General features: G+C 48.4%; 1 protein-coding gene across 1 annotated transcript in view; it reads left to right on the top strand.

Moving 5' to 3' along the window:
* ASPNAT (aspartate N-acetyltransferase) overlaps window positions 1-20774 on the top strand; it is a 35368-nt gene that overhangs the window by 4514 nt on the left and 10080 nt on the right. The window contains exon 2 of the mRNA XM_087726278.1: window positions 8483-8647. Coding sequence (XP_087582404.1) covers window positions 8483-8647 — 165 coding nt within the window. The remainder of the gene's footprint in view (window positions 1-8482; window positions 8648-20774) is intronic.

Genomic DNA, 20774 nt, shown 5'->3' with positions numbered 1-20774 from the left:
CGGGGGGGGGGAGCCAGATTCACTTAACAACCGTGTGACTGACTTAACAACTGCAGTCATTCACATAACAATTGTCTCACTTAGCAACATAAATTTTGGGCTTAGTTGCGGTGATAACTCGAGGACAGCTGTACTGGGTTGGCATCTACTTTGAGGCCCCCTGATGGCCCTTAAGGGCCTTTTGTCTAAGGAAATACGTCTTTCCATCAATCTGGAATCTTGCCAGGTTTAATGGATGACTTTGAATTTTTATTTAGTCATTTATTTATTATTTGTCATCAAGTACAAGGAAACAAGTAGGAAAAACACAGGGGAAAAAACGGCACAAATAAATGGATATAAATAAGCGAAACATAGCCATTTGCATATAAAAAGAGCCGATATCAATGGGGAGAGTAGGAGAGGGAGGATAGGTACGCTGGTGGGCTTATGCAGGCCCCCTGAGGGACCTCTTAGGAAACGCGTAAGGTTCACGGTAGACAGCTGAAGGTCAAAGGTATGGGGGTCAGAGGAACTAACAACAGGATCAAAGTAGAGTGTGCCACACATTCACTGCTCCATTGCTGAAATCGTTTTTCCTGCAGTCAAGATTAGAACGGATGACTCTTATTTTTTATCTGTTGGGAGCCTTTGGGTGATTGCAGTTGAAGTCAATGGAGCCATTCACAGGGAGGCCGTTGTGGCAGATAATCTTGTGCACTGAGCTCAGAAGGTAGACGGCGTAGTTCAAGGTTATCCAAGCCTAAAATTTCAAGCCTAAAATTTCAAAACTAGTCCCATTTCGCTCCCTTCGGTGCTGCCATTGCGGTGTGCACTTTGAACACGCCCCTCCCTCCCGCCTTCCCTTGTTGACGCTTGGTTGAAATGCTCCGTGTGCCGAAGAATTCGCTGGTTGTGGGGATGCTCTGCTCCCCGTCATCTGTTTCCCCTTTTTTTGGACCTTCGAGCACAGACTGGGGAGGTGGAGACGGGGCTGGAGACCAGGGCTGGCTGTGTTTCCTCACTGCCCCATGCGTACTTTGCCTGCGATGCCACAACCGAAGCATGGAAGGACCCAGCTTCACGGATGTTTCGGTGCTTTGGCTAGGAATGGGAGCTCACGCTTTCCTCAGGTCCGAACTTCTAACGCCTGCTCTCACCACGGCTGAAGGTTGGTTGGGCTGGCGTAAGATGGAGGCCCGAGAGCTTCAGGGAGAACCATCCTCCATGAAAGCCGCCTGGAGTGCAGATCAGCCTCCATAGCAGCTTTGAGTTCTAATTTGGTGTTTCTCGGCTGATGCAGAGTTGCGAACCTTGTCCTGATCTTCGTCTTTGTAACTAATCCTTTTATTCCGTGGTTCTGCTTCTGCTATTTTAAACTCCGAACTGAATTATGCTTGTGAATTCTTTCTGCTGACCACGTTGTATCCAGTTCTCCTTTTTCATTTGGGCCTTTTTCGTGAAGAAAAACTGCTTTCTTGCTCTTCTCTCTTTCAGTACCAGTTAAGGTCTTCTCCTTAGAGGCCCAGGTACCTCTCTTCCATTTTGCAGTTGTTGCTTTCTGGACTCATTTCATTTCATTTCAGTTGACTTAAGGAGGCCGACACTTCCAGCAAAGTCCAGTCGCCCTCAGAATCCCTGCCAGGGAGCTATTTGTAGTAGTAGTAGTAGCAGTAGCAGTGAGACTTATATACCGCTTCATAGGGCTTTCAGTCCTCTCTAAGCGGTTTACAGAGTCAGCATATCGCCCCCAACAACAATCCGGGTCCTCATTTTACCCACCTCAGAAGGATGGAAGGCTGAGGGAAGGAGGAAAGAAGGGAGGGAGGAGGGAAGGAAGGAAGGAAGGAAGGAAGGAAGGAAGGAAGGAAGGGCAATAGCACTTAGATTTATATACCACTCCATAGTGTTTTTATAGCCTTCTCTAAGCGGTTTACAGAGTCAGCATTTCGCCCCCAACAACAATCCGGGTCCTCATTTTACCCACCTCGGAAGGATGGAAGGCTGAGGGAAGGAGGAAAGAAGGGAGGGAGGAGGGAAGGAAGGAAGGAAGGAAGGAAGGAAGGAAGAGCAGTAGCAGTGAGACTTATATACCGTTTCATAGGGCATTCAGCCCTCTCTAAGCTGTTTACAGAGTCAGCATATTGCCCCCAACAACAATCCGGGTCCTCATTTCACCCACCTCGGAAGGATGGAAGGCTGAGTCAACCCTGAGCCGGTGAGATTTGAACAGCCGAACTGCAGAACTAGCAGTCAGCTGAAGTGGCCTGCAGTGCTGCATTTAACCACTGCGCCACCTTTGTGCAGCGTGGGGATCTGCAATGCCTGTTTGAGCAGCTGGGCCAGCTTTGTGATTCAGGGGTAGCCCTCCGTTTCAAGGCTGGCCCAGACTCCAGGGATGGTAGGTGGAGATGCTGGTGACCTCCAGTTAGTAACTAAAACTCCGCTGGAATGAGGGCCCATGAGCCACCGCCAGGAGAGTCTGGCCAATCTTTTTCTTTTAATGTAGTCAATTCTGTTCGGCCTAAATGCTTCTGCAGACTTGAAATAATGCATGACTGAAGTATTCCTGGATGCACTGAACTAATTTTTCATAATTAATTTTGATACTATATTGATGTGGCCAGGGAAATGTGGGAAGGAGGGTCCAGAAAGATTAGGATGGTCAGTGCTGTATGGGAACATACAGGAAGGAAGGAAGGAAGGAAGGAAGGAAGGAAGGAAGGAAGGAAGGAAGGAAGGAAGGAAGGAAGGAAGGAAGGAAGGAAGGAAGGAAAAGGGAGGCAGGAAGGACCATGTGGACTGAAGACAGGAAAAGACGTAAGCAACAGCTGAGGGGAGGGAGGGAAAACAAGGAAGGACAGTGGACCACTAGGAGAGGTCGGTCGCAGTGGGAGTGTCAGAGAAAAGGGTAGAGAAAGTGAGTGCACCAACCTTGCACTGCTGATCCAATCCAGAGTTTATCCTGAACTGGGAATAATTAATCAAAGGGTCAGGGTGTTGGCCTGTTGGCATGTGAGCGTGAACTTTAGTTTGAAATGAAATGGTTCCAGGAGAGGCAGAAAATTGTAGATTCCTAGAGAGGGCAGAAGGGAGCGATAGGTTCATAATCAACCAGATTATAGTTTATTCTGGCTAAAGTTACTTTGTCTTGGGAATGTTTTGCTTAGTTTTCTATTTCTGCCTTTTTACTAGATTTTTGGCTAACAGTTACGATGATCAAAGGGACGTCTAAATTAATTTTGTGGGTAATAGTTTAGTGGGCATTTCTTGGTAGGATCAAATATACCGTAGGGTCAATTGTACCATATTGACATTAAGGTTTAGCGATGGTAGCACATATTCCGTACGAAGACGGGACAGTCTATGAAATGAGATACCGATGGCACAATCCCAGACAGTCTGTGCAAGAGGGGGGGAAGTGGGAGGAACTTAAAAGACGGCAGCTTGGATCCAGGCCAAGTTCACTGACATGAAAAAAGAGGAAAAGGAGACCTAAAGGAAATGGAGGGGAAGCAGCAAAACCAAATAAATAATGCAGGATGGCTCCAGAAACTGCAGGAACTCTGTCAGAAAGAGTAAAGCTCAGATTGAGCAGAGATTTGCTAGGGATGCAATAATAATAAAAAATGTGTTCTTTGGTAATAAAAAAAGAAAGCCAAAGAGAGACTCGTGAAGGTCAAGGGTGATGGTGAAAAAATACTAACTCGGAACTTCAACCAGAAGGAAAATGGGATTTTTGAACGAACTGCAGCTGAGGACACACGAGAAGAAGGCAAGAAGGATTTAGCTGGTTTCAATGGATTCTCTTGGCCTGGGTGGATTATATCCTTGAGGACTGAAGAAATGGAGGCGATCGCATAATTCTTTCAGAAACCTTCGAAACCTTCTGGAGGGCAGCTGGAGGGGCCCTGGGAGGATGGCAGAGAGCGAAAGTCATCCGAAGAAGAAAGTGGAAAGATCTTGGCATCTCATTCGTGTTGATCTTGGGCAAGAACTTTGAACAGATTATCAAGCAGCAAGCTGGGGGATGCTTGGATAAGCATGCTAGGAATAACAGGAACCAGCGTGGATCTATTGCCAAGAAATTGTTTGCGGGGGGGGGGGAATATTACACGGAGCGCCACCGGATTCTGTCCTTAGCCTCCTTTCCACATTTTCATTAATGACTTGCAGGGGGAAATCGAGGGGATGCTTTAAAAAGTTTGCAGATAACACAATGTTGAAAGAGAAGCTAAGGCTTTACAGGAAGAAGATTGGAAAATATCTGGTCAGGTTGGAAGGAGGGGCTGAAATAAATAGGAGAAAAAAGACATGTGTGACATTCGGAGCAGGAAAAAAGGCCAGGCTCAAGTGTAGGATGTGGGAGGCATTTCAAAGAGGTCAGGATGACCCCGTGGACCTTATGAAACAGAAAGAGAAAATGCCAGATCCTCCCTTTTGAGGAGGTATACAGGAGCATCCTGTCTTGACCCCAGGGAGACATTATCTGGTCTTCTCTGCTCAGACTCCAACTGGAGTCCATTCAAAAAGGAAAGGGACAAGCACGGATGAAGTTAGAGGAAGGTTATCAGGAGGCTACGGAGATTGGGAGCTTTCCAGCATTTGAGGGGTTGCCTCAAAGAGGAAGAGGAGGGCGTCAACTTATTTTCCAGAGCAAAAGGGCAACGGATGGACCCCAAGCGAGGAGAGAAGCAACCGGGAATTGAGGAGAAACTTCCTGACACACAGAACAATTAATCAGCGGAACAACTTGCCTCCAGAAGTCGTAGGTGCTTCATCACGGGAGGTTTTTGAGAAGAGATTGGGCGGCCACCTGTTCGGAATCGTATATGGTCTCCTGCTTGAGCAGGGGGCTGGACTAGAAGACCTCCAAGCCCCCTTCCAGTTGCATTCCGGTTGACCGAAGCTCAGCTTTATGAGTCAGAAGATCTGGTATAATTCATTGACAGATGAGAGGACCGTGAGCAGAGGTAATAAACCATCTTCCAACCAACGTCACAGGGGAGAGGGAGGACATTTCTGCTCTCATTTCTCCCCCAGGACAGGAACAGAATTCATGAATTAAAACTGTGACATGTTGAGGCTGAAGATCAGGAGGGACTTTGCAGCTGTGTGGACCACCGTCCAGCAGAACAGGCTCTTCCGTGTCAGTTCCCCGTCTTCAGAGGCCTTCAGACGGAGGCTGCAGGGTCAGCCGTAGACATGCTCACATGGAGCCCCCACTGAAGACCGAGTGGGGCTTCATGGCGTCTTCTGAGCTCCCATTCGGGCATTTTGTGATTCTCTGAGCTCCCCTCAAAAACAGCCGTTGTCACAAATGGAGCCGGCGGAGGTGACCGGGACCTGTTTTGTGGAAGCATCTAACACCCTGTGACCTTTAAGGAGTGCGGCTGCTTCTCCCTTTCTAAGAGTAATTCAAAGTATCAGGACTCCCCTGAATGCTTCCCCGTCTGGAAGACCCTGTCTCCTACTCTCCCAAATAATCCTGCCCATCGACTGGGGTCTTTGGGCGAATCCTTCCGGAAAGGTCCCTTCCAAATGAAAAAGGGCATTCTCAGTTATCCAATTTTGGGGGATTTTTCCCAAAGATTTACATGGGTTTTCCCCCCTGTTCTTTTGGCAGCCATTAATTTCTCCTCTGACTGATCAGTTCTACTTATTCTCTTTTACAGAAATGACTATCTTTATGTTAGGCATTATTACAGTATCTCCCCCCCCCCAGCCCCTCCCATGTTGCTGTCCTGGGTGGTTCAGATTTTGTGCTCTTCTTATCTCCCAGGAACAGCCCTGAAATTGGCTGGTTTTGAGGAAAGGGGGGGGGCTCCTTCTGAGTGAAACCGGTGCTGATTCTTTGGGGGGGGGGAGTGGATTGTAAGTGAGGTCCTGTGATTGGCTGGGATGACGGGGGGGGGGTTTAAGAGGCTGCTCTGTTGTCTTGTCTTTGAGGTGCGTTGTTGTTCTTTGAGGGGTTTGGTGATCTATAGGAGGGTTTTGTTGTTAGAAAATATGTGTCTCCACCTGATACCCCTGTGTACAAAATCAAGATTTCTTTTTTTTTTAAAAAATGCATCGCATAAGTGCAGACATAATATTCAGATGTGTTCTCAGGAATTAGCAACCTCTCCTAGTTTTGCAAGCAAACCTACTATTCTTTGGGGGAAATGGCCAAATGTTCAGAAGTATAATTTAAAACCCGGCACAATAGTTCTTGTTTAGCAACCGTCACAGGAACGAGCCACTCAGTGATTAAGCAAAGTGGTTGCTAAATGAAACTACTTCCTTTTTCCTTTCCTTTTCCAGACCTGCCAAGGTTGTAAGTGGGAGGTTTGGTTGCAAAATGGCTCTTCTGTCTTCATTGTCCCTGGAAACCGTCACTATGTAAGGTAGTTGCTAAATGAGGACCACAAGTAGTGGGATTCAACAGACCGTTGGCTCAGTCTAACAAAGGGAAAATCAAAGCAACTTAGACAAAATACCAATCACACACACACACACACACACACACAGAGGATTCTGGAAGTTGGCTAGATTTTGTATTTAAAAAGCTCCTGTAATTTATGAAGCAATTTCTTAGTTACAAGAAGTAGGAGTTGTATTTTAATGCACGTTAGCTAAGCATATTCTGAGCTGTATAACATGGAAAAATTCTGCCTTCATATTCAGAGAAAGGCATTAACTCATGGGGGAAAAAACCCTTTCAGAATTAAAGTTGAAATAATTATTATAGAATGGAAGGAAACTGGAGAAATGCTGTAAAGGTAGCCTTCAACTTGCAACTGTTTCGGGACCATTCAAAGTTACAGCAGCACTGAAAAAGGTGACAGGATTGTTTTTCACACTTACAACTGTTGTAGCCTCTCTGTGGTCATGTGACCGAAATTCAACCATTGGGCAACTGGTTCATACTTACGACGGTCTTGGTGTCCCAGGGTCGTGTGAGCACCTTTTGCAACTTTCTGACAAGTAAAGTCAATGGATCCACTTAACAACCGTGGCAAGAAATGGGGGGTAAAATGGGGCAAAACCCACTTAACAAGTGTCCCATTTAACAACAGAAATGTTGGGCTCAATTGTGGGTCGTATGTCGAGGACTACCTCTGGAAGACAAAAAGTTAGAATGCCTGTTAGGGATCTCAGAAGTAATTTTGTCCCATGGAGATCGGGGGGGGGGAGGGCAGGAGGAGAGCTGGTGGGTCCAAGGGGAACTTGGGAGAAATTTCCTGCAGTGGGAGGGGGGGGCAACAGCCCAGGTGGGGAACGATGAGACCACGGATCCTTACCTGGACTCCACATCGTTGGAGCTCATCTGTAACAAACGATTCATAAATCCTGGGGCACCGGAACCTCAGATAATTACGCTTAGTAAAATCCTGTTGGTGATGAATCAATTTGTGGTGCGCACTGTAGTAGTGCTTGAATGCCTAATTTTTTTTTCCCTTTTCAGCGCTGGAAAGATAAATGAAAAATAGAAGAAAATTCTCCGTTAAGTACCTTCCCAGCTGCATTTATGTCATCAAAGAAGCTGAGATGCTGCTTTGTAGATAAATGAGGCTTGTGTGTTAAAGAGTTTGATGCGCCTAATAAAGTCATGCAGACCAGAGAAGCCTTAAGACACCAATAAACAAGGATTCAATGTTGGACGTCAGTCTGAATTTTGTCCTGGTTCTATTTTGGAGGACGTTAAGCTCCCTTTTGTGACATAGAAAGGTCCGTTTCCTCCTCTGCCCTTGTGGGCCGTGTTCTCATCAATGCCCAGGCGCTTCGGCAGATGCCCATGTGCAGAAACAAGCCTTTTAGTGCAACTCTTAGCCTTTAACGGGGCCGAGAATGCAGGTCAAATCAAGAATATCCCCTTTTTCCCTTCTCTCTGCAAAAAATGGAAACATTTGGGGGTTTTGTAAAACAGAGTGCTCAGATCTTAATATAGTAGGTCCTCAAGTTAAAAACACAATCAAGCCCCACATTTATGTTGGTACGTGAGACAGTCGTTAAGTGAGTCTTGCTCCATTTTACAACCTTTCTTGCCACAGTTGTTAAGGGAATCCCTGCAGTTGTTAAGTTATTAAGATGGTCATTAAGTGAATCTGGCTTGACTTTGCTTATCAGAAGGGCACAAAGGGGGGGGTCACATGACCCCCGGGGCACTGTGACCGTCATAAATATGAATCAGTTGCCAAGGGTCTGGATTTTGATCACAAGACCCAGGGGGATAATGCAACGGTTGTAAGCGTGAAAAACGGCCCTCGGTCCCTTTCTTCAGTGCCGTCAAATGGTCCTTAAATGAATCGTCGCAAGTGGATGACTATTTATTAGAGCAAATAATCTTGATCAGCCGAAGACGGGGTCTTGTGTGTCAGCCAAGGGAGTGTGTGTTGTGTCGCCCAACAGGTGGGGGGGGGGTTCACGTGGTGGACGGGGCTTTGGGGGTCTGTGGTCCAGCGTCCGCCCTGCCTTCTCTCTCCTGACGGGTGTCCTTTTTCTCTCTTCCTTCTCTCCTTAGTCATCTGCTTTGTGGTGACCAAGTCCTGGCTGGCCACCTGCTGCCTGCCCGTCTTCCTGATGGGCACGAGGTACTACTTCAGCCGGAAGGTCATCCTCCGCTACCTGGAGTGCGCCCTGGACACAGACATGTCCGACATCGAGCAATATTACATGAAGTCCCCAGGTGAGTGATGAACTGGCCCGCCCCCACCGTCCGTCCAACGGGATCATTCAGCGCCTGCCCTCCTGTCCTGAGGGGCCCGTCATCCCCCTAGACCAGGGGTCTCCGGCTGCAGCAACTGGAAGCCTGGGAATTCTGGGAGTTGAGGTCCTCCAGGTTTAAAGTTGCCAAGGTTGGAGAGCCCAGACCATGGGGAGGAGGCTGGTTGGCTTCCTGGATCCTTTGCCTCCAGATGGAAACAAAGGGGAAATATTCCTCCGTTGTTTGTTTTTTAAAAAGCTGCTACTTGGGTTTAGCCTTGAGAGCTGAGTCTCAGCCAATTCCCTTTGTCTTCCTTGGGCTGAGCCTGGGACGCTGCAGGCGATTCAGTTGAGAGGACTTTTCCTGGGCTTTTCTGTAAAACAAATCTTGCCTGTCTTAAGTATTTGTAGCAAAAAAAGAAAAGAAAAAGAAATATCTGGGGAAGGATCGAGAAATCATATTATTGGGGAAACTTGGTACCTGTAGAATAAAACCCCGTTTCTGCCTGTTTAAAAAAGGCCCATGAACGGAGATTTAGATTTTAGATTTAGAAGGTTTATTTATATGCCGCCCTTTTCCCTGGGGGGACTCAGGGTTAGTTTGTTAGTTTTATTAGTTTTTGTTAGTTTTATTAGAATTTGTAGGCCGCCCTTTTCCCTGAGGGGACTCAGGGCGGCTCACATAAAACTGGGAAGGGGGAAATACAAACATCTAGATAGAGACATATAATAAAATGGTAGGCAACATACATTCATCATTCGGGAGGGGTAACTATCCTTATCCCCAGGCCTGACGGGCGAGCCAGTTCTTCAAGGCTATGCGGAAGGCTTGGACGGTGGACGGTCCAAGGAGGGTGGCTCACAATCCAAAAGGAAAGGGGGGAAAACAGACTCTTTACATATAAGACAATACATAATTAAAAGCACAACATTCATACCATTCGGGCGGGTTACAGTCTTAGCCCCAGGCCTGATGGGATAGCCAGATTCTAAGGGCTGTGCGGAAGGCCTGGAGGGTGGTGAGGGTACGAATCTCCACGGGGAGATCGTTCCAGAGGGTCGGAGCTACCACCGAGAAGGCTCTCCTCCGCGTGGTTGCCAGTCGGCACTGACCAGCAGATGGGACTCGGAGGAGGCCTAATCGATGGGATCTAATAGGTCGCGTGGAGGTAATTGGCAGTAGGCGGTCTCTCAAGTACCCAGATCCACTACCATGGAGGGTACGAGGCAGGTGCCTCTTGCTCCAAGTGAGTTCAATCCCTGGTGATGATCTGGGCCCCAAGAGCTGCTTTGCCACCAGCTCCCCATTGCGCTGCCTTTGAGGCCTTTTGGCCAACGCCAGAGGAACCTGGAACTTGGAGTCAGCCTCCAGCCCAAGCATCGACCCCCCCCCCTCAGACCTTCCTCCGCATTCTCAAGACCACCCAGGCGCCTCAAGAATTCCTCTCGGACAACGTGGATGCCTTTGCACAACAGACCTGTGGCTCTGATTCATGGAGAGGGGGGTGTGTTTGTGTGGTTTGTGTGCGTGTGTTTGAAAAACTGTATCGGAATAGAAAGCCTGGTACTTATAGTTATGTATTTATTTGATGCATTTATAAGTAACTCAAGGCGTCCAACATACCTGCTATTCCTTCCTCCTCCTGTTTTCCCCAGAACGAGAACCCTGTGAGGTGGGCTGAGAGAGAAGGGCTGGCCCAGAGTCCCCCGGCCGGCTTCCATGGCCGAGGTGGGGCTAGAACTCCCGGTCTCCTGGGTCAAGCAGCTTAACCACAAAACTGTATTTTGCCCCGTCTCAGAGAAAGAAATGCAGTAAACTGTGTCTATATGTTCTGTGTGTATCTATATTGCCCTTGAGGTCCATTTGCGAAGGGTTTTGTGTACTAGAGCCGAGGTGGCGCAGTGGTTAAAAGCAGCACTGCAGGCTACTTCAGCTGACTGCAGTTCTGCAGTTCGGCTGTTCAAATCTCACCGGCTCAGGGTTGACTCAGCCTTCCATCCTTCCGAGGTGGGTAAAATGAGGACCCGGATTGTTGTTGGGGGCGATATGCTGACTCTGTGAACCGCTTAGAGAGGGCTGGAAGCCCTAGGAAGCGGTATAGAAGTCTAACTGCTATTGCTATTGCTATTGCTATCTATCTATCTATCTATCTATCTATCTATCTATCTATCTATCTATCTATCTATCTATTTATCTATCAGATTGTTGGGGGCGATATGCTGACTCTGTAAACCGCTTAGAGAGGGCTGAAAGCCCTATGAAGCGGTATATAAGTCTAAGTCTAATTGCTACTCCCCAAGGATTCTGCTAATCAAGTCTTTCTCTAGATAGGATTTGTCTCTCTTTTTTTAAAAAAAGGTGTCGTGGTGTTGTCCTTCAGCTTGAAACCTAGGAATATCGTTCAAGTGGTTTGTGAAACAAGGTAGAAGTTAAATCTGTTCTGAGTAGGGACTGGTGAACGAACAGGGTCTTTCCGTCTGGCAGAAAGCTACTCCAGTTTGTGTGAGTTTTGTCATTGAAATCCGGGTGCCTGGAGGACTGTCTGGAGGGAGGGAAGGCCTAGATCCCTGAGACTGGCGCCGGTGTGCTGACCATGCTTCTGGACATCCATCCTTAAAACGCGGCTCCTTCTCCACAGCGGAAGATACCGCGAGGGCTTCTCTCTTGCAAGCCTCAGTTGTGGCTCCGGAGGCTTCCATATCTCATCAGGGAAAGTGTTCGTAAGGGGGAAAAAGGTGTTAGCATACTTACAGAATCCACAACCCTCCTGAATTAGTGGACGGTCTCCAGAGGAGGAAGAAGCTTATTCTAGTCTCCTCCGTGAGTTTGAAGAAAAGATGATGCTGCAACTCTCGGCCGTTTGGGGAGGCTTTGGCGGGTCATCACAACGGGAGGGGTGGGATTTCAAAGTCCCCCTTGAAAGATTTTGGAGTGGGGGCATGCCTTGATTTAGAAAAACGGAAAGTTCCCTCCGCAGACCCTGAAGCTGGAGCCCTCCTGCTTGATTGGGGGTTACGGTGAGGTTTGATTTGCTACGGATTTTGGGGGGGATCCTGTGGAAGGTTTCATTTGAAACGTGTCTTTACCAGATTCCTCGAGTTGTCCTGTAAGCCACTTGTGCTTAATGTGGTGGTGTTGGGGGGGTGGGGGGGAAGCAGGAGGAAATAACTTCAAATAAACACCCAAAGCAATTTGAAAACAAATCATGTTCATTGCTAACTAGAAATAAATCCTCTCAAGGACTGAAGTGAAATTCAAGCTTTCTCCAGGAAATGCGGCTCCTGGGAGCCTTCAGACCAATAAAAGCTTCTGCATTTATATTGCATCTCTGGTTGTTTATATCAGTGTTTCTCAACCTTGGCAACTTGAAGATGTCCGGACTTCAACTCCCAGAATTCCCCAGCCAGCATTCGCTGGCTGGGGAATTCTGGGAGTTGAAGTCCGGACATCTTCAAGTTGCCAAGGTTGAGAAACACTGGTTTATATTGAGATCCTTGGGTTGGACACTCCGTATTTAAAGTGTGTTTGTGGGTCCCCTAGATCAGCCACGAGGGTTGAGAGGAATCGGTAGATCTTACGCTGTTTTAGGGGCTCCGGATCTCTGAATATTTCTTACTTGTTGCTTAAGCGATCAGGTGTTCGTGTTGTGGGCTTTTAAGGACCCTCTTCCCTTCTCTCTCCCATTAATACGCTTGTGCCGTTCGTTTTGCTGATTCAGAAAAAAAGACGCTTCCACGCTCCAGCTGTGGGAAGCTCCCATGGATCCACCTGAGGGCCGTGTTTGAAAGCAGGAGGCCTGTGGGAAGGTTGGGAAGGTGGACAGAAATAAGATGGTGATGCCTGTGTGGTTTCGAAATCTTGCATTCGCTAGCAATAACAACCAGCCTTTAATCAAGGCCAACTGGGGCTTGGGAAAGGGAGAAAATGTTTTTGAAACGTATCCCAGGTATTTGGGGCAAATTGAGGGGTTTCTATAAACGGCACCTTATTTCAGTAAAGTTCTTGTCATCAGAACTTCCAGTATTACGACTGTTCACTTAGTGACCATACGAAGCTACAGCAGCACTGAAAAAAGGGGAGACGTTTCCCACGCACGACGGCTTCAGCCTCCTCGGGGTCACCTGATCCCAACCCAGAGTCTGCTTGGCAACTGACAGGGACTCGTGACGGTTGCAGCCTCCCCTTTCCTCACCTTCTGACAAACAGATTCATTTCACACGGCAGGGATTCACTTAACAACCAGGGCAAGAAAGGCTGGGAAGTGGGGCGGAATCACTTAACAATGGCTTTGCTGAGCAACAGACTTTTTGGGCTCAACTGTGGCCATAAATCGAGGACTGCCGGTGTGTCATTTCAGAGAGTCCCCAGGCGCGGCCATTGGGTGGGGGTGGGTGAATAGAGTGGGGGGGCTTTGGGGGCTTTGCGGGAGGACTTGCAGGAGGAGCCCTGGGGGGGGGGGGGCAGAAGAAACACAGGACGCCTTTCAAAGCAAAGGGCCTTTTCTCCTTTCTTTTGGCCGGAGAGCAAAAGGCATTGGCAGGGCAGGCAGAAAGGTGTGTGTGTGTGTGTGTGTGTGTGTGTGTGTGTGTGTGTGTGTGTGTGTGTGTGTGTGTTGGTGTCATTTTTCCCCTTTTGTCAGCTGCAAACTTGGAACTCTTTGCGAAGTTAATTTCTCGTCGCCCCCCCCCTCCTAGAGGTTGGCGCTTCTTTCTCTGCGCTGCAATTGGAGCAGCAGGAGCGAAGGAAGAAGCCCTCATTCATAGTGCAATGCTACACACACACACACACACACACACACACCGCATTGCCCTGGCCCTCTTCCACGGAGGGTGAGTGAGGGAGAAAGAAGAGGAAAATGCATGAAAGGAGGCCTTGGACAGGGCCAAAAGCTTGTGGGTGCGCACCCACCGTGAAGCTCCACACCTGGTGTGCGCGTGAGACGCAGAAGGGAGGGGGCTGGCTTTTGCTGGCATGCAGGGGCCGCCAACCTGGATGGAGGCGGGGTGGAGAGAAACTGTGTGTGTGTGTGAGAGAGAGAGGGAGAGAGAGAGAGAGAGAGAGAGAGAGAGAGAGAGGGAGGGAGAGAGAGACTCACTCCCATCAAGGAAAGAGGAGGAAAGGAGAAGGAAAGACTGCAACACAGGTGGTCCTCCAGTTATGACCACAAGGGAGATTCTGCATCACACTTGTGACTTTCAATGATTGCAAAGCAGGTTGCTCATGTGGCTTGAACTGATTTTACACCTGGGATTTTTTTTTGTGTGTGTGGAGGTCATTAAGTGAACCACTGATTCCCCATCGTCCAGTTTTGCCAAAAACACTTCCGTAAGTCCCAGTTTTGGGGGAATCTGCTGTCAATTGTGGTCACGTGGTTGCAAACAGCCATAAATGTGGTAGCGTGATGGGGGAGGGGCGGCTGTTGGAACTTCAAATCCGGATCCTAAGAAGCCTTCGGGTAGGTACGTTGCAGCTTTAAGCGGTCAGTAAGAATCTAGGTCGTAAGTCGAGGACTGACTGTGGAAGTCGGAAATGGGAGGCCCCTGTGTGAACCTTGCCTGGTCCCTAGTCCAGCATCCTTAAGGAAATGGCGCTTTCCCAAAGTTCGAGACCAGGCAAGGGCCCATAACTATGAAATTCCCCTGAAGACCAAAAGCCTTTGGCATCCTTCTAGTCCTCAGCGAGCACTGGGTGTGCTGAGTTTGATGAAGCTGAGGTTTTAGCAGCCCTGGAGTGTGGAGCTAAAGGAGTTTGTAGCTACTCATTCCCAAAGCTACGCATCTCAGTCAGAAGATGGGTGGGAGGAGCGGGGAAAACCTCAGGTGTGGAATTTTAATTGTGAGACGACTTAACGTGGGCCTGCATTGAAAGGCATGTGTGAATCCGTGTAACGGAGCGACACCTGGGCGGGATGAGCCCTAATCTTGCAAGGTGACCCTGCGCTGTGTGAAGCCACGGAAGCGCTGAGTCATTATTTGGCTCATTAAGTTGATTTAGGAAGAGGAACCAATTGAAGCTGAGCCCCAAGTGTGACTTCTTGGTTGCTGGACTCAAGGGAAGACGTGTGCCCCCCCCCTTTATTTTCCAAATCAGGACTGCGGAGTCTGTGCACACACACACACACACACACACACCCCAAGTGCAGGCCCCGGAGTCTCTTGCTGGGGGCCCTGGGGGCAGTTGGCAGAGTGCAGAGGGTCAGCCCCATTGCAATTCAAGGCACAGTTTAGGAGCAGGCATGAATGAGTTTCCAGCAGAGGCTGCAGAAATGCCCAGGTGGAAGCGTAGCTGTTGCACAATCCCTGGGAGGCTCACAGACACACACAACCCCCAGCCCCCCCCACTTCCTCCCAGCATGGAGGGATTGAGCCGTGTGTGTTGCTCTTCTGAACTCGGCTGCTGCAGACTTTACGGTCACAATCAGTGCGTGTGGAGGTTGTTTTCAGCAAATTATCAGACACTTCAATTACTATTTTAAAAATGCAACTTCGACAGTGTGGTCTTAACATGCATTTTTGTGCTCAACAAGAAGGGTTGAGAAGTTGATAACTATCTTCAAGTGAACCCTGAGATTTTTTGCAAAGGGAGGGGAAAGACAGAAACGGTAGGTGTGGGGTGGGGGTAGTTAAAAATGGAAAGCGAGGAGGCTCTCTGGCAAATCTTGACAAGGAGGAGGCGGGATGTCTGCACAAGGGAGCCTCTTTTGGGAGGGTCCGGAGCCTCGCGGTGCCACTTAACACAATGCAAAGCCAGAGAAGTGGGAGTGATGACAGAATGCGAGATAGGGGGGGTGGGGGAACAGAGGCGGCAGGTAGAGGTTGATGGGGAGAGCAGGAAGGAGAAATTAATGCCCAGGAAGGGAGCAGAAACAGAAACAAGGGAGCAGAAATAGTTAGGATGGGAGAAGTGGGAGAAAGAAAGAAAGAAAGAAAGAAAGAAAGAAAGAAAGAAAGAAAGAAAGAAAGAAAGAAAGAAAGAAAGAAAGAAAGAAAACAAATGGGGGAGGTACAGGAGCCAAGTAGAAAAGAGGAAAAGCGGGGGGGGGGGGAGAAAATAAATGAGAAGTGGAAGAGAGAGTGACAGGTAAAGGTAAAAGAGAAATGACCAAGGGTGGGCTCTGGATTCTAAACGAAATCCTCTTTTGACTGGTCTTGGAGGGTCAAATGCGAATTCTGCTTCTGCTGCTTGGCCTCTGATCAGCCGGGTCACCTTCCACGTGAAGACCCTCCCCCCCCCCCCGGCTGGGGAATTCTGGGAATTAAAGGGCTGGAGACCCCCGAGCTACGGATAAAGTGTAAGGAGTGTTTGAGGATGCCTTAATCGGAAGGGTTGGTCAGAGACACTCTTCCCCCCCCCCAGCGCCCTTGGAGGGGCCCTTGGCAATGGCACCTGGCCCGTGGAAAGCCCCCCCCCCCTTGGCCAGGGTTGAGGCATCCGTCTCCGGCCCTCCGTTGGCTGCTCTGCTTGCTGATGGATGCTCAACATTGCTTGGCTGGACAAGAATTGCTGTGAATTGGACCGTGTCCACATCAAATCCCTGATTGTCCTCTGTGGGAGTGAGGGGCCGTTCCCTGCTGTGCTCACAGCCCTTTGAAGCTCCCGTCTCCCTTTTATTCAGAGGACTTCTCATCCTTTGAAGCCTGGAAGAGTTCTTGGTTGGTGCTAAAAGTGGCATTTCAGCTTCAGAAGAGCTGCTCTTCTCCCTTCTCCACCCCCTCTCCTTCTAAGTACATCAGGAACCACCCTCTCCTCTCCTCCTCCTCCTCCTCCTCCTCCTCCTCCTCCTCCTCCTCCTCCTCCTCCTCCTCCTCCTCCTCCTCCTCCTCTTCCCAGGAAGAGGAGGGTGGGTTTCTCCCCTGAGCTCCATCTCCATGGAGATTGGGGGTTCTCCTGACACACACACCCCACTCCTTCCTTTCCGGTTTCTTCTGTGGGAGACGACAGCCCTCCCACCGTTTCAGAACTTCTCCCCTTCCTGCCTCTTGTGCAGAGAGAAGAGGGTCTCCTGTCCCTTCTCCCCCCCTCTTCCCCCTCTTCCTTGGGGTCACAGGTGGTGGCAGCGGCAGAAGAAGAAGAGGGGGGGACGGGGGATGCGCAGGGTGGAACAAACATGGTGAAGGATTTGTTGCCTCCCAGAAATCTTCTCTTTTTCTCTGCAGTGGCCTTTCCTTTCCTGCCCAGGGACTGAAGGGAGAGAGGGTCCACCACACGCAGCCACACCTGAGCCCAAAATTCCTGTTGCTAAGTGAGATAGCTGTTAAGTGAATTTGGTTCCTTCCTTGCCACAGTTGTTAACTGAATCACCGCATTTGAACGGTCACTAGGTCGAGGACTACCTGTACTATGACGGGGTGGAAATAAGGCAACCGGGGCCTCTCCCAATCAGCCTCCTCGGAGGCCCCAAAGGCAACGTCCTCCCCTCTTGAGTGGCCGAGTTCCTTGCAAGACAAAGAGATGTGGAGGGTTTTCGGTTCTTGGCAAAATGTGGCAGAAGCTCATTCGGAATTTCATCGCTCGGAGCCTCTTCTGCCACCTGCCCATCCCGACACAAAGGCCCCTTTGGGAGGACTGGAGGGAGGGAGACGGAGGAGCACTCCAAGCGGGTGGGGGGCTCACAGGCGAGGGAGGGTCCCACAGAATAACCTCCCCAGCCTGCAGCTTGTCCCAGACTCAGGAAGGGTTCAGAAATGAAGTTTGCAAAGAGCTCCTTGCTGGGTGGACCCAGACTTTTAAGTTTAAACATTCAACCTTTATGAAGGCTGCTTGGTGGTCATCCAAGCTGCTCCAAGTGAAAAGTTTTCTCTCTCTGGCAAACTTTATAGTATTTACTACGGGCTTTTTTAGTAAATAGTTTAGCTAATTTATCTCCCCCAGGCTGCAACTTCGATTTGCAAGGCAAAAAGCAACTGAAATGCTTTTGAGGTTTGGTTTTTTTTTTAAAGCCAAGAACAATAACAAAAAGAGAGAGAGAAATGGAGGGAGGGAGGAAGAGAGAGAGAGAGAGAGAGAGAGGAGAAGAGAGGAGAGAGAGAGGCTCCTGGTTAGATAACTGGCTCTCTGACTGCTGCCAAAAGGGAGGATGTGGTTGTCAGGTCTATTCAAGGAGAAAGAGGCTTGATTGGCACAAGGAGTTTCTCTTCAGGGGCTGGAAAGGGACCAACCTCTCACTAGAGTTCAGTGCAGACTTTCACATCGATTTGAAGAAGACCGAGGCACAGACAGAGTCCCTGGGGGAGAGAAATCTGACCTTGGTGTAAAGCTAAACGTTAACCTGTAGTGGGAGGCCACTAAGTTTGTTTTTCAAAAAAGTCTCCCTGTGGTTTTAGGCTGCGTTAACCGAAGCCCTTCAGACCAGGTGAAGTGAAAGGAAGAGTCCTCCACAACAATGGCCATCCGTTTAATGGCCTTTGAAAGTTACAATGGTGCTGGGGAAAGTGACTTGTGAGCGTTTTTCACACTTATGTGTGGAAAAGTAGCAGGCTTCTGCTGACTTCCGGCTGATTGAAATTTGGCAGTTCAAATCTCACCAGGCTCAAGGTTGACTCAGCCTTCCGTCCTTCCGAGGTTGGTAAAATGGGGACCCAGATTGCTTGGGGCAAGAGGCTGACTCTGTTAACCGCTTAGAGAGGGCTGTAAAAGCACTGTGAAGCGGTACATAAGTCTAAGCGCTCTGGCTATTATGCCTTTGCAGGTCCCACATGTTCATGAGATGAAAATTCAAGTCCTTGGCAATCAGCATGCGCATTTATGATGATTGCAGAGTCCTGGTCACCTTTTCTGACCTTCCCAGAGGGCGTCCAGCAAAGCCAATGTGTTCTGCTCTCGGGTTGGACTTGTTGGGACAATCTGTCCTGAGTGAGCTGGCAAGTTGTTTGAGATCTCCAATGATCTTTTGGACCGTGGAATGATTTACCTCCAATTGTTTGGTGATCTTTTAAAATCCTCCTCCAAATTCATCGACATCTATCATCTTCTAATGGATGGAAACTGACCAAGGAGAGGTTTAACCTGGAAATAAGGAGGAATTTCCTGACCGTGAGAACAATCAACCCATGGAAAAGAAGTTGCCTTCAGAAGGTGTGGCAGCTTCATCTCTGGAGGCTTTCAAGAAGAGACTGGGCTGCCATCTGTCAGAAAGGGTGTAGGGTCTCCTGCTTGGGCAGTGGGGTTGGACTTAGATGACCTACAAGGTCCCATCTGATTCTGTTATTCTGTCCCGTTCTTTCTGAGAACCCCTTCAGTCTAGGCCTGGTGATATCGCACACTTCAACAATAAAGAGCAAACCACACGAAATATCTGAGGTTTCAATTAAAACAGGTTCCTCCCAGCTCTGCCTAACAATGGTTTTAATCTTTATTTTTTTCCATTTTCTTCTTCTTTTCCATTTCATTTCATTCCCCTCTGATGTGCTAGACCCAATTCCAATTTTAGGTCTTTAGTAATAAATGTAGGAGTGGTGCTTACTTTTTCCATGTGAAACTGCCTTCAAATAATTGATCAGATGATCAAGTTGGTCAGCTTCTAAATCTTCACAAAGATTGGAATGCACTCGATTCAAAAACATAATGAAATATCTTTCCAGTAACAAAGTTTTCTCTGTAACTTTGCTGGAACAGAAGACATTAAATCAAGGGTGACTATGAGATCAAAGACCAAAGATCTATAACATTAAGCTCTGTAATAAGGCTAAAGCCAATTCTGGTTTGGCTAAATTACATGAAGTGAATGCATAAATGCTATTCTTAATTCTATTTGTATATCTTGGGCTATGAGATAACTTGATCAACCTTTATAAATCCTCCTATTTGTGTCGCCCTATCTCAGATGTTTATAGCTTTCTCAATTCTCCCAAGTATATCTTTGGAATTGTTTCTTGTTTCTCTTAAGCAGTGCTGTATATTCCTCTATCATTTTTATGAATGCGTTTATTATCCCAGAGGAAATTTCACTTTGAATTTCCTGGTGTGTCTTTTTAAAGATAAGCAGCCTTTCTGCAATATCAGTCAAAACAGGAAACTGGTGTTGCAGAGAGAATAAATGATACTGATTGTTGACTGAGCATGGACTGAAGTTTCTTCTTAAATTGATCAGTGCTCAGAATATTAAGTAGCTGGTTTTCTGCCTACAGCAGGTCATCCTGTAACCGTGTTGATCCCAAAAAAGGAAATTTAATCAGCCCTTCGATTTGGCTGACCATCCATTTTCATCGTTTGCTGTTTATTTGCAAGCAGAACCCCCGTTGATTTGGGGTGTGGAAGACGCTACTTTAATCAATGTTACATTGGCGCATTTTAATCACCGACAGACTGTGTCGCGAATCCATATTGAGTTTTCAAGGCTTGCAAGAAACCACTTTCTTTCACTCTCTGCGGGTAAATGAGTTCTGGCCACAGACCCTCCTCCCCATATTTGGGGGGGGGGGGCGTCTGTCTCATTCCACTGTAGGGCACAAGCGGTGCTCTGTGTGTCCCATGCCTCAATTGTGTACATGTTGTTTCCCGGACATTGTACATTAATTGCATCCGATTGGTTGTGTAGAGAGCCTTTCTTTATTTGCAGAGGTCAGTAGCACTGGTGGAGGAGACAATAACCGCAGCCGTGCCAGTGGTGGCTCCCCCGCCCCCAGGCCATTGACCTTTCCCTAGCTATGCCATAAGCCTCCCCGGCTTACCCAGGATAACGGGCAAGTATGAAGACTTCTCCTGCAAGCCAGCATCTGCCAGCTCTCCCTTGGTAAGTATATGGGGCTATTGGGTGTTGTATGAATGGAGGGGCAGCGGGAGGCTTGACAGGAGGACGAATCTGAAGCGACAGGCCAGCCGTAAGCGAACGTGGGCTGGAGTTGGGCCGAGGAGGAGGAGGAGGAGAGAGAGACGGGACAGAGGAATGGCGCTGGGGCAGTAGATATTGAAATTCGGGGCATGCTTTTCGAATTGGCTCAGGTTAAAATTTTCTTGCTTTTTTCAGGCTCAGGAAACGTGAACCTCAAGGCCTTCAGGTATTGGAGACGCGGACCAAGGTAGGCACGCAGAGTTGGATGGTCTTGGGTTGGCAGAGGGCATCTTAGGATGGCATTCTTTCAGTTTTGCCCAGCATGAAGACTCCCCCATT

The sequence above is a fragment of the Thamnophis sirtalis genome, unplaced genomic scaffold (assembly GCF_051295495.1).
Source record: "Thamnophis sirtalis isolate CommonGarterSnake01/CBP01778 unplaced genomic scaffold, rThaSir2_p1.2 scaffold_12, whole genome shotgun sequence".
NCBI lineage: Eukaryota > Metazoa > Chordata > Lepidosauria > Squamata > Natricidae > Thamnophis > Thamnophis sirtalis.
The sequence above is the reverse complement of the archived record's forward strand: the minus strand, read 5'-3'. Positions and strand labels throughout refer to the sequence as shown.